This window comes from Corvus cornix, chromosome 2 (genome assembly GCF_000738735.6).
Source record: "Corvus cornix cornix isolate S_Up_H32 chromosome 2, ASM73873v5, whole genome shotgun sequence".
NCBI lineage: Eukaryota > Metazoa > Chordata > Aves > Passeriformes > Corvidae > Corvus > Corvus cornix.
Genome location: NC_046333.1, coordinates 22,059,747 through 22,073,302, shown reverse-complemented (window position 1 = coordinate 22,073,302; position 13,556 = coordinate 22,059,747). Strand labels below are relative to the sequence as shown.

At 41.6% G+C, this 13,556-nt stretch overlaps 1 protein-coding gene across 6 annotated transcripts in view; it reads right to left on the bottom strand.

The window, feature by feature from the left end:
* PDE1C (phosphodiesterase 1C) overlaps window positions 1-13,556 on the bottom strand; it is a 342,008-nt gene that overhangs the window by 227,928 nt on the left and 100,524 nt on the right. For 2 of the 6 annotated variants that reach the window (XM_019285563.3, XM_010398580.4), the window contains exon 1: window positions 11,669-12,224. The exons of the other annotated variants lie outside the window; for them this stretch is intronic. In XM_019285563.3, the coding sequence (XP_019141108.1) occupies window positions 11,669-11,769 (101 nt within the window). In that variant the 5' untranslated portion in view covers window positions 11,770-12,224. Of the gene's footprint in view, window positions 1-11,668; window positions 12,225-13,556 lie in introns of those variants that run through there. 6 annotated transcript variants of the gene reach the window in all.

The window sequence follows — 13,556 nt, the reverse complement described above, 5'->3', positions numbered from 1 at the left end:
AGTACAACAAAAATGTGGCCAAGGTACCAAATAAGTTCCCCCTTACCCTAACAAAACAAAGCACTGACCTCCTAAAGAAGAGATCCTCATTCCTCTGAAAAAAGACATGCTTAGAAGGTAACACAGAAGCATTATTTTTGGACAGCAGTTGCAACCAGCGGTGTTCTTGCAGAAACCAGGCTTTCCTTCAAGGCCTTCACTAGAATCTAAGAGATGCAAAAAATGCTACAGATGGGTCACATTTTCAAATGCCCTTAAAAGCAGCCCTGTGATTTTCAGCAGAACTCAAACTCCTAAATGACTTGCTTATATGTTATGCTGTGAACTATTCCAATCTTAACGTAAAGAAATCTATCAAGTGTTTACATGTAGGAATCTGAAGAACTCACAGGACTATCTCTTTTCCCACCATCACTTTTTAAAAAAAAAATTATTTTAAAATGCTCTATCTGGTTGTCCTCTCCAACCTTTTTATAAGTCAGTATGGTCTTTTGTAGGTGATCTCCCAATTCTCCCTTCCCAGTCTCAATTCCCACAGGTTCCTCTCCTTTTACTTTTCAAGCAAGTCTGAAAAAGGAGAGTTCTTCCATCTGGCTGTAGCTGTCCCTGTTGCATCAATATGTGTAGAGAAGCATATCTAAATTGTGTATTCAGACTCATTGCTTAACAGACGCCAGTAACTGCTTATTGCTAGTAAATCCCTGAAAACCAGCTGCTCCACAAGAGGCATGGGAGGAAGTGTGATCTGAGCATCATTTACAGCAATCATCCGAACTGCTCAGCCTTGTAAGGAGGTAAATGCTCTGCTTCTGTTCTTTGGCCTTGCCTGCCACAGTTGTAGCTCAAGGGCACTGTATAGCCTTAGCTGTTAAAAATTGCACAGATCTTATGTCCAACTTGTGTTAATCTTGGTGTTGAAATGAGCATTGTACCAAGCCAGGATTCATGCTACAGATGGATGTTGTGGAACTTTCTGTCTTGGCTAGGAGTTTTGTGCATGAACAATATCTATCTCTATTAGTGTAAAAAAACACTCCTAAAGTGATGACACAGATAGTGTCATATGACACAAATGACAAAAATAGCCATTCAGGATGTTTGTACATACGTTGTTGTCATACATTTCTATATGCATCTTAATAATTAAAATTTCTCCTATAATCTCTCTTGACAAGAAAGATCATGACAATCTTCTGCTGCATGCCTAAGCTCACGTGAATTTCTGCATCCCACAGAACTAAGTGACAGGCATAGAAGTCTTCCCGAAGAAGGCAAGTCAGACTGCTGTGACCTGAATTGGAATTCTTGGCAGAGACACAGCCTTTCAAACCTCTCCTTGACAACCATATAGATCCATGTCTCTCCAAGAACTCTGCACCCATCTTCTTTGCCAGAAAAATGCAAAAAGTCCCCAATTATGACCTTACCAATTGTTTTGGGGAATCCTGACTTCACTGAAGTCAATTGGTTAATTAGAATGAGTTTCACCAGAGTTTGAGTTGGATTCTTGATCTATTGCAAAATTTTAGTACTGGTTTCTTTGTATTTATAATCAACTTCAAATTTAATCTGCTTTTCAAATATCCAAGACAGTTCCAAACAAATTTGGGCAAAGGCTTGGGTCTGCTGGAGAAAGGATTATTGTTTATCTACAATTCAGATTAAGCACAACTCTGGGTTGAAGACTGTCAGAGGAAATTTTTGCACCATCGTAGGGCTGAACTTTTCTTAAGCTACCAATTACTTGGAAAACCTAGTTTAATCAAAGAAAACAATGGAAAAACAAATTTTAAATAAATAAATAACCAACACCACACCAAAGGCCAGGAACTGCGTTCTAATTTTACCCCTTAAAACACACTGGTACAAATGCTTTCTAGTACAGCACAATTCACATCAGAAAAAGCCTTATGAATCCTTACAAACCCTATGAAACAAGCCCTTCTAGAAAAGCTCTGCTTTATCCAAATTCCCAGTATTTTGAGAGCAGTTTGCACTTGTAGAGGTTTCACTGTTTCTGGCGAATTTACCAGGTCAGCCCTAATATGTGAACCTCAAGCTTCCCTCGCCTGCCAGTCAGGATCAGAGTCAGACCTTTTCTAGGATTCTGAAGAGGCTGAAGTGATTTTTGAGGAAACAAGACAATAATGACTGGAACTGGAAAATTTCACATGAATTGCAGGAAGAAACAGAAACAAATTAAATAAAAATCCTTTCATGGTCTGAGTTGGATTTAATGTAGTGTTTGAATCCACCAAAAATTGGCAGTTTAGGAGATGACCTCTCCACACAGCTTTTAAAACACACACGCAGAGGATTTTTCAGTGATGTCTTCCATCAGGTTTGCTTCCTTCTGTATGGACTCCTACCCCACCAAGACAGTTTCAAAAAAGAATTCCAGATATAGACTCTTAATTTCACTTTGACTTAAGGTTTAAATTCATCTTCATAAACATAACTTTTTTCATTTCTTGCAGGACTGCAAACTTTATAGAAGTGATATTTGAAAAGCACTGAATTTAATATTACAGAGAGAGACCCCTTCTTCTATGACAGATTGTGGTGTTTTTATGACTGCTGAAGTAAGCTTTTTGGGCTGAATGTACTTCATTCGTACTATCCTCAGAAGAATAAAAGCTCTTTTATAATTATGGAAAAAAACAAAGTGTATATTATTTCTTGGTCAACATTTTACTAACACAAACTCTTCCCTCTTTTGTTACCTATAGGACTCATATATTGACTTAAGATTCAAAAGAAAGTCAGTCTGTGGAACAAACACAGCAGGACTGTGGCAAAATGTATCAGTTTACTGAATAAATACAATTACAAACATCATTGTTTTTTATTACCTTTTCCTGAAGGTTCTGTTCTTCTACTTATTTGAATATATTCTCTCCTCTGTCCATTTTTCAGGCATGAGACTAGGAGCTGGTAACACATCGCCTATTCCCATTGCTCCTTCACGGACTATACCACAGGCAGTATAAAACAAGCTGTTACAAGTTAGTTTACTAGTGAAATTGAGCCCTTCTTCACTCTACATGAAGAACAATATTATAGATCAACCAGACCCTGGCAAACTTCAAAACTAATCAAGACATCCATATCCACAGTTCACCCAAACCAGGAATCTCTAGGCTGCACTGCTACCTCCAGCACCTATCCAGCATCCACTTGCTGACAAATGAGACTTTTCTAATCCTTCTATGAACTCTGACAACCATGAGAAAAGTGAAATTTGGACCTAAGATGTCTACAGAGAGGTTTTCCGACATGGTTCTTTGACATATAATCCCTGTCTATGTCCATCAAGAAAGCCAAGTGAGAAAAAGGGTGGTAGCAGCTGCATTTAAATATGACTGAAGGTACCTCTGTTCTTCTCTCAGGGCAAACAGGGCTTCAGTTTAAACCTAGAAACTCAGGACCTTCAGGAGGACTACAACCAAGACCAAAGAAAGCCTTTGTGCCTCTTTCACCTCCAGAAACTAATTAGCATACCTTATTTTCCACTTGAAAACCAACATAACTTACACACTTACTAATAAAGTGGTGTTTTCTGATGGACTTTTCTATACCCTACTGTCTTCTGTGAGGTAAAATATTAATGGACAAAGTCATTTTAAAAGCCACTAAATTTGTTCCAGTTTGGCCAAATTTAGAAATATATCCTCTGAGAGAAGGCACAACCACCCCTCCCCCACCAGGTTCAGGAAAAATAAATTTTCCTCGAAGGAAAGTGAAGGAGATAAAACTATTTATTTAACAAACACACGGGAAAGGAAAATAATGCTAAATAATAAAATCTTTCACTGTGGAGGAAAAATCTGGGAAAATGTTAGAGTCCTCCCTTTGGTCTCCTCGGAGCTGGGGCTTGGCCCAGGGCCAGGCCCTCTGTGCCCGGTGGAAAGTCCTCCCGATGTGCTCTGATGTTAAAGCAATCAAGCAGTCCAGTAGAAAAGGGAGAAAATACGAAATTCCAGGGAAGGAAAAATTCAACTCTCAGTCTCTCTCCGGAGAAGAAGCAGCTGAACCACTGGCCAAAAAAACTGTCCTGGGAGCAGCAAGCCAGGTGCTTCCTCCCGCCCCTGCCGCAGCTGGGAAACAAATTGCTGTCTGTGTGTGACCTTGAACAAGCTGCAAACTGCTTTGAAAAAGTTTTGCTCAGTTTTTTCCTTCCCCCTCTCAGGCTCAGTTTAGAGGCATAGAAAGGCACAGAAATTAATTTCTGGGCATAGGGCAGCGATATGGGATACACATCATAAGATCACCCCAATGTAGAGTGTGCTTCTGGAATTGAAGAGTTCTCTGTTTTCCTGTTTATGATGGCCACATAAATAAAATTTAATCAGATCAGTATACTGTCACAGGCAGAACCAGCTGTTCCCTAAGTGACATTTTTCAACTAAGGAATTCTAAAGATATTGTAAAGTACATTCATATAAGACAGGGAAACAGGTAACTCAACAATGGCACTCTAACACTTGCCTGATCATCTTCAGCCACCAAAGGTCATCTTTTCCCAATGAAATCAGCTGCTTCTTCACCATTTACTTCAAGAAAATGTTGGTCTTACACAAGATCCATGACTGGGACCTCTTCACTGTTGATAGGATGCATGCTGGTTTGCAGAGGAAGCTGAGGATATGCCATAAATGCTGAATATTGTTCCAGATTTTCAGCAAAACCATGAAGTTTTCAAAGGTGCTGCTTTACATATGTTTATACCTTATCTGCCCATCAAATTTCTTAGTGAGTTCAATTTCAAGCATCCTATTCGTGTCACAGTTCAGAGATTGCTGTTTGTAATCACAGAATGGTTTGGGTTGAAAGGGACTTTAAGGATCATCTAGTCCCACCCCATGGCAGGGAGACCTTTCAGACCAGATATTCTAAGACCTGTCCATCCTGGCCTTGAGCACTTCCATGTATAGTATATCCACAACTTCTCTGTGCAACATGTTCCAGTGCTTCACCATTCTCATAGTGAAGAATTTGTTCCTTGCAACTAAACATTCTCTCTAAAAGTTTAAAGCCATTACCCCTTGTCCCATCATTACATGCCCTTGCAAAAAGTCCCTCTCCAGCTTTCCTGCAGACCCCTTTTAAGTACTGGAAGGCTGCTATAAGGTCCCCCTGGAGCCTTCTCTTTTCCAGGCTGAACAACCCCCAATTCTCTCAGCCTGTCTTCATAGAAGACATGATCCAAGCCTCTGATCATCTTCATGGCTTCCTCTGGTGCTCTGCAGTCTATGTCCTTCTGATATTGGGGGCCCTATAACTGGATGCTCACCAGACTGTGAGTCCTGAAGGGCAAAGGAGTCCAGGAAGGCTGTATGTGCTTTAAAATGGATTGTTAAATATTCAGGAGCAGGCTGTCCCCATATATATAAAGACAAGTTGTCAGGGGAAAAAGACCAGCCTGGTTAAACAAAGAACTTGAACTTAGGGGAAAGAATAGAATATATTACCTCTGGAAGGAGAGTGAGGTATTTTGGGAGAACTATAAGGATGTTGCAAGGTCATGTAGAAAGAAGACTAGAAGGGCCAAAGCCCAACTAGAACTTGATTTGGCCACTACAGTTAAAAACAACAAATACATTGGCAGCAAAAGGGGGATCAAGGAGTGTCTCCATTTGTTGAATGCAGAGGGTAGTGTAGTGACAGGAAAGGCAGAGGTACATAATGGCTTCTTTACCTCAGTCTTCAGTATCAAGACCAGTTGTCCTCAGGATACCCAGCTCCCTGAGCTGGAAGTTGATGATTGGGCAATGAGTGAAGCCCCCATAATCCAGGAGGAAATGGTTAGTGATTTGCTATGCCAATTACACACTCACAAGTCTGTGAGCCCACCCCAGAATAATGAGGGAACTGCAAGCGGTTGCTAGCTGTGTTCCCCAGGGCTCAGTTTTGGGCTGGTCCTGTTAAACATCTCTATTGATGATCTGGACATGGGGATTAAGGGCACCCTCAGTAAATTTGCAGAAAACACTAAGTTGGGTGGGAGTGTTGATCTGCTTGAGGGTAGGAAAGCTCTGCAGAGAGGCCTGGACAGACTCAATCAATAGGCTGAGGACAGCAGCATGAGGTTTAGTAAGGTGAAGTTATGTGATGAGACTGACAGCTGGACTGACAGCCTCACAGAGTCAGACCTAAAGACAGTCAGAATTTACCCATGAGATTTTGTACCGTGAAATTTTGCAGCTTCAGTGAAACCCACAGAGAAAGCCAAGAAGATAATAAGTGAAAGATGATGTTCTAGACGTAAGGAGAAGATGTTCTTGTTATGGGACGTTAAGTGTGTACAAGGAAGAATTTGCAGATAATATATAACAACTATACTTTTGCTTGTATAGCTAATTGTTTTACTGCTTGAATGGTCATTGTTTGCTAAGCAGCCAATCTCAGTAACCCATAGCAATTGTGAAGAGATATAAGAGCAGCAGTAGAGAAAATAAAAAAACTTTTACAGCTTTGGATTACAGTAAGTGTCGTGCTGCTATGTCTGTCTCAACAAAGCAACAGTTATGGGTCCTGCACTTGGTTCACAGCAATCCCATGCAGCCCTACAAGCCTGGGGAGGAGGAGCAGCTTAAGAGCTGTTCAGCAGAAAGGGACGTAGGAGTGCTGTTCGACAGCTGGCTCAATATGAGCCAGCAGTGTGCCCAGGTGGCCAAGAAGGTAAATGGCATGTAAATGATAGATGGCTTGTTTCAAGAATAGTGTAGCCAGCAGGACTAGGGAAGTGATCATCCCCCAGTACTCAGCATTGGTTCTCAAGTACTGTATTCAGTTCTGAGTGACTCGCTTTAAAAAGGACATTGAGTCACTGAAGCCTGTCCAGCAAAAGGCAAGGTCCTGAAAAGTCTAGAAGACATGTCTAATGAGGAACAGCTGAGGGATCTGGATTTTTTTAGTCTCGAGCAGAGGAAGTTCAGAGGGAACCTCAGCACTCTCTATACCTACGTGAAAGGAGCTTGTAATGAGGTGGGGGCAAGTCCCTACCATGCCTACAGTTGAGAGGACCAGACTTTCAAATGAGATACTGGAGATTCAGATTAAATATTAGAAAAAAATTTTCACTGTTAGGGTGGTCAGGCATTGAAAAAGGTTGCTCAGGGAGGTGGTGGAATCACCATTCCTGGAGGTGTTTAAGAGGTGTCGGGATCTGACACTGGGTGAGATGGTTTAGTAGTTTAGGGCTACAGTGGTAGTGCTGGGTTGATAACTGGACTTGGTGATCTTAAAGGTCTCTTCCAACCTTGATGATTCTATGAAAGTAACAGCATGAGGAAAGACTACACTGAGAATGAAGGGATTTATTATGTATTTAGCAATTCAACATTATAATCCCAGCAAGTGTGAAGGAGGTTAAGGTCCATTTTCCCGCCTTTCCTCCTTCAGTGTGTAAATCCCAGCAGAGGAACCAGTGATGATGTACTACTACTGTAATAGCTAGAAAAAGAAGGTTTTCTTTTTTGGCATAAAAGCAACCAAAATCAAACCAAAAATACCTGCAAGCTGCATCTTCAGCTGCCACAAACTAGCACATCTCTACTGAAACTCAAAAAGCCTCTGCAATCTTCTTTGTTCTCAGACGCAACATCTAATCCTAGTGTTGAAAACTGCTTCAGTGCTTTCTCTGTTCTTGAGAAATCAGAAGGCAACTGAAGCCACTTCATGAAGCTTTAAGAGTTGTAAGTAGCAGATGGATGTTTAAGTCTCACAGCTAGGGTTCCAAGTGCAAAAACAAGAGCACCCCAACACAGCCACCACTGCTCATACCTCCACAGAGAAACCATCAGCTTGAAAAGCAACCATGCAATTTTGAAACCACTTATTTTGAAATAAGCTCTCCAAGCTCCACTGCTAACACTGACCTGTAAGGGCTCCCACTGAATCTTAACGTATAAGTTTTCCAGAGCAGAAGGTCTCGATCTCAGCAGAGTTATTAGCAACCACTGGAGAGTGAAAGGAAGACTCACATGTAACTCCTGTGCATAGTGTCCAAGTCCAGAGCTGAATAAGGCAAGCCTGAATAAAAGACTGTCTTCTGGACAGGATCCATGGAGCAAGGAGGATAGAACAGAGCAAAAGACTCAAGATCTTTTTCTGGCAGCAGCAGCTATTAAGAGCATTAAGCAAACAATCAACACATCCCTAAGAAACATAGATTCTTGCAGGGTGAGCACTACTTAGGTAGAGGGGGAAACTGATCAAAGGCAGGCCCTGCCTGATGAAACAAAGTGCAGAGGCAGCTGGCAGCCCATCAGGAGCCAGGGAGTGAGAGCACCTGTGTCCTTGTGGGGACTGGAAGGCACAGGGTGGTGGAGAAGCACTACTTGCAATACTCAGCAGTATTCCCGAGAGACAGGCAGCCCTCTGGCAGGCAAGAGCAAAAGTCCTCAGATATCCTGAAGGGATGTGAAGCTGTTCCAGTCTAATTCATTTGTGATGTCATTAAAACTCAGAAGCAGGTTTGTTCCTGGGAGGCCTCTGATGCAACGAAATCTGCTGTATTCCTTCCCATGGAAGAAAGGACACTGATGGCTGCATTTCTGGTTTACACAGCCTATTGCTGGGTGAGGTCCTACAATGAGAAATCTGAATTAAATTTCTCCCTGATATTCTGGTGCAACATAGGAAAAAAAGCAAAATTGTCAGTACTCAACTTTCAGTATTTTCCTCAGAGAGTTTCATATACTTCTAATGGTACCTTTGCCCAGCAACAGTTTATTCACAAATCTTTCCTCAAAGTTTATTAAAAGTAAATAAATGAAAGGTTTTTTCTAATATGTGATTAAATCTAAATTGATATCTAATAGGTCATGTGTAAAAGACAACATTTATTTCTAGATCTCTGGTTTGAGACACGCAAAGATTTTGCCACAGATGATTTACTGCCCAATAAGACAACTTACCATGCTCTCTTAAACCTGAGAAAACACTATAGGTCCTCTGACTAGATTATCTTATAAAGTACAGCACAGAATTATTACATCATGAATATGTATATATCAAATAAAAACATTTCAGTACTCTTACTGTATTAGTATTTTAGCTGGTTCTTAAACAGTAAAAGCAAAAGAAACTTGTTCATGGCTTAACAACCACTACCTCACACTGCTCTGCTTATAAAGCAACTATGTTGTCCTGACTAAACTACATTTTGGAGAGATACAAAACAGAAAGGAGAAGCAAACCCTCCCACTCCACTCCAGAGACAAATTCAAAACCTTGTCTGCCTTTTACAGCAACATATGACTCCTGTTGCAAGAGACACTTAGCTTCAGCCTCACAAAAGTCTGTCCTTCTCCACTGTCCAAAAGACCTCCATGTGAAAATGCACATTCCATGCCCAAACTCCCAGAGGCCAGCCATCCTGCAAGACAGAATACCAGGCACAAGGCAAAAAAAGCCCTCACCAGACTTGCTTCAGCAGAAAATTAAGGGCATCCAAAAAGAGCCTCAACTCTACCGCAGCTTTGCAGCCTTTGGGATTCCATTCCCTTCAAACCAAGCAGGCTGAGAAGGGGTGAAAATTTAAAGAGCCCCCTTCCCTGCCCCCTAGAAAAGCCAGGTGATGAATAGTCTTTGTGAATAGACACATCAGCAGGCACTGAGGGTGGGAAGAGGGAGAGGAAAGTACCAGAGCTGCCACAGGTGAAGTCCTTCCAAGGAGATGTCCAACACAATGCTGAGACTTCAGACTGTTTAAATCATCACAGCCCTTCCCATTTAAGAAGAGATGTTAGGATCAAATTATCTATCTGGGTGCCTGCCTGCTGCAGACTACAACTCCCCAGGCAGCTTCAGCCAGCAGCATGCTCTCAGTACCTGTGTAACACTGCACTGGTAGCACTGTTGTGCCTTGTAACTAATTCCAGTGAGATATGGCTGTCAGTTTACCAGTGGCAGAGGAGAGAGGTATTTTTTCAAGCAGTATTTGTTCTCTCCAGGATGAAGCCTCTTATTTAAGATTCAACTAAGAGGGTTGCGCACATCTGATTGTTTTTCTTATGCATATAGGAATGCATAAAAACAGACAAGAAAAATCATGAAACATTATGCCAAACCTCAGTTTGGTGTGTATGGATGCACTAGGCCCCCATAAAATAACTGGGAATGGAAAATCTTCTTTTCAGTTTTCATCTAGTGATTAAGAATTCTACAGAAAAAAAAATCTCTCTCCTCTTTAGGCAATCTTGAAACTCAGAAGAAGAGACATGTTCGTTACACTCATACATACTGATGACAAAGAGGGTTATACTGAAAAATGGCCTGAGGTTTACTTATTACTCATCTAAAATAAGTCTTACAGTTTTTCTAACTTTCTAAAAGGTAGACGAGACCCAAGCTTGATGTATAATATACAGACACTGCCTTGTACTAACTGCAGGAGAGGTCCTGAACAAAAATGCTGCTTACCTATGAACTCCAGGTAGAACTCAAATCAGCATGCTTCTAAACTCTATATTAAACAGGAATTCAAGAAGCCCTAGTAGAGGGTTTGTTTTGTGTGGCTTCTCTATTAGGAAGGTTTGGAAGACAGCTGTCATCTACTTTGATTAATTTCCTTCACAAAACAGGCTTCCTGGCATGATGCTTTGAGAAAAACACATGTTAATGCATATGTCTTATATTGCTTGGAGTCCTACAGAAGTTTTGCCTATGCTTTGCAAAACATACCATAGGTGTTCACACAAAGTAACATCCAAAAAGCAACTCAAGTTTAACTTGGACCCATTTGTTTTCAACTACTGGCCTACTCTTTCTTCATTTTTTTGCATCTGCTGTTTCCAAGCCTCCTTGGTCCCTTCCTCCCTCCCTTTCCCTTGAGGGCTGAAATGTTAATAACTTAACATGTGAAGCTGAAGAAAAAATACAAACATGTTCTGAACACAGGAAGGGTTGTAGCTTAACATGGTTAATGCTCATTTTTGCCATGGCCAAGAACTGATGGACAAATGGCTGACAGCATTTTACATACTAAGAATATGAAAAAGACACCAGACATTGCTTCTAAATAAGCTAGGCAGACACTACATCTTCTTTTCTGCAATGCCAAGTTCTTTAAGCACAGATACTTTTTTCTACTCAGGAGACAGTGTACAGTCATCTCATGGCAAGTCAGGCTTAAGGTATAAAAGAATAAGTACAGTCCAATCAGTGGAAGATGAATTTGCTGCCATTACAAATGCTATTGGAAATGTTTTCCAGTTGTGCCTTCTCTGCCTATTTTGTCCTTATTCATCATGTCAGTGCTAGAAATGGTGTACATTGCAGTGGGGAAAAAGTCTTCTCTATGTTGTAGCTAAGGGTAAGATTACTGAAAATGGAGAATTCAGCTAAGTATCATTCAGGCTATAACAAAACTTTTCCAGTATAACACCTGAAGTAATTATCATCCCAGTAACTGCTTATATCTTAAAATGCTTTTATTAATGGCATTTCTACATTTCCACTTGAAAATGTTCAATGTAAGAAGAAGTTCAATTTAAGGAAGTAAATTGATCTTTTGCTAAGATTAAGTCACTGTATTTATGGAGAACAGGTGTGGAAACTGCTGGGAGATTTTGAAGGTACAGCAAGAAAGAAAATATAAAGTCTACAATAATTTTGACAGTGGGAGGAAATTGAAGGAGATGAAAAGAAAAGTACTACTTACAAGCCTCGGAGACGAAGCCAGATTTTCTCTATTTGCTCTGGCTGTAGGTATTTCAGAGAGTTGCTCTCAAATTCTTCAATTTCCTTAGTCGGTGACTCCATAGCTGCAGGTTACTGCTTTAGTTAAAGCTCTGGGAGGACGGCTGCTGCCTCCACACATGCACACTCTCCACCTTTAACGCTGGTGGGGAGCAGTTAACATTTCTGGCACACACTTCTCCCCCCTCCCTGCAAACGGAACTGTGTGGGCATCCCTGGACCGCTCAGGTACACACAGAGGGCAGCTGTACCAGCTTGTCACCATCCTCAGGCTGAGCGGGAGGATCAAAAGCTCATCTCCAGATTGCAAAACCACACGGATTTTTTTCCCTTTGTTTTTTGTTTCGTTTTGCTTTTACAATAAGCCAAGGATACAATCCATAATACCAGCTGAGGGATCTTTATCAAGGGAGGAGAGGAGGGAAATCCCTTGCTGACAAGGGAGCTGTCTGCAGGAGCAGCAGTGGGGAGTCCGATGACTGCAGGGGTCCCCAAGGCTGCAGCTCTGCCTTACCACGCTGCCTGTTGCTGTGTGAGTGGCAGTACACAGGCCCCTTCGGTCTAGCCCCCACCAGGTCAGCCTCGCCCTCCCCTTCCTAGCAGTATTTTTTCCCACTTACCAGCAGCACTGCCAACAGGCTTGAAACCTGACAACTGAGGAAGAATTCATCTGTCAACAAATCCCAAGAACTGTTTCACTCTCTGCCTCCCTCTTTGCTTCCCTCTCTCCCATGTGCACACACATCCACAGACGCACAAGGGAGAACAGGCTATTGGAGAAAATCTGGCTTTGATTAAAAACCCAACCAAGACAAATCATTAACTAAAAAAAAGAAAAAGGGGAAATAACAGAAAGTGAGCCACTCACTTCTGGCAAACAGCCATCTACTTCTTTGCAGTCAGTCTGCTCTCCTGAGAGAGTGATGCACAGCAGAGGCTGTAAGGCTTCAACAGGGACAAAATCCACTTTTAAAATAAATCAGTTAAGTGCCAATGCTTGAAAATGCTTAGCAGGGAAGTCAGTACACTGAAGAAAGATCAAGTGCAACACATTAGTCACAGATGTATCAGTGTCTTTCAATAAGAGGTTTGCACAGTGGAGGTTAAGATTCAGTTTTGCAATATGATGCCTGCCTCTAGCTCTCCTGAAGCAGTCCTGTACTGACCCCCGGGAACATGCCTCTCTACACCTGCAGGATTCATGCTCTGAGCAGGAGGAAGAACAGGGATTTCTTTCATTGCACCAGCCCCGTCAGTCATCTCTCAAACTCTGCCAAGATCTCTGCACACTTCTGTTTAGTGTTATTGATGTGGTGCTTTCAGCCAAAGCCATCAGAGCAGAAGGAAAATAACTGTCAAAACATTGTCTTAGCCTTAACACATTTTGTTGCCTATTGCAAAAGCTGTCTTTCAAGAAGCAGAGCCTGCAGAATTGGCACCTCAGACAGTCGCGTAACCTTTGACCTGGAGAAGATCACCTCTTCTTTGCAGTAACATTCAACAATGTGCCTGTGATGCTAGGTCCAAGGCACGTCTCTAAAGTACTTGATGTTGCTTTTCAGAAAGCTCTTTGTGTAATGAATGTTATCCTTCCCATTGATAGGTGCCAAATTGTATTAGCCATCACTTCAAGGAGTTTCAATCCTTTCCTAGGAGTAGTTCTTAAGGAATTACCCAGTTAGAGTGCTGCTGCAATTGTTAACCATCTCCAGCTCTCTGCAGCTGAATGAGATTCTCAAATATAACCAGAAAGCAGCTGAGTCAAGTTGGTACACATTCAAAAAGTTATGGGAGGTAAAAACATGCATAATTCTCCAGATGGTCCTCTTTCCCCTCGTGGATTACAAAGG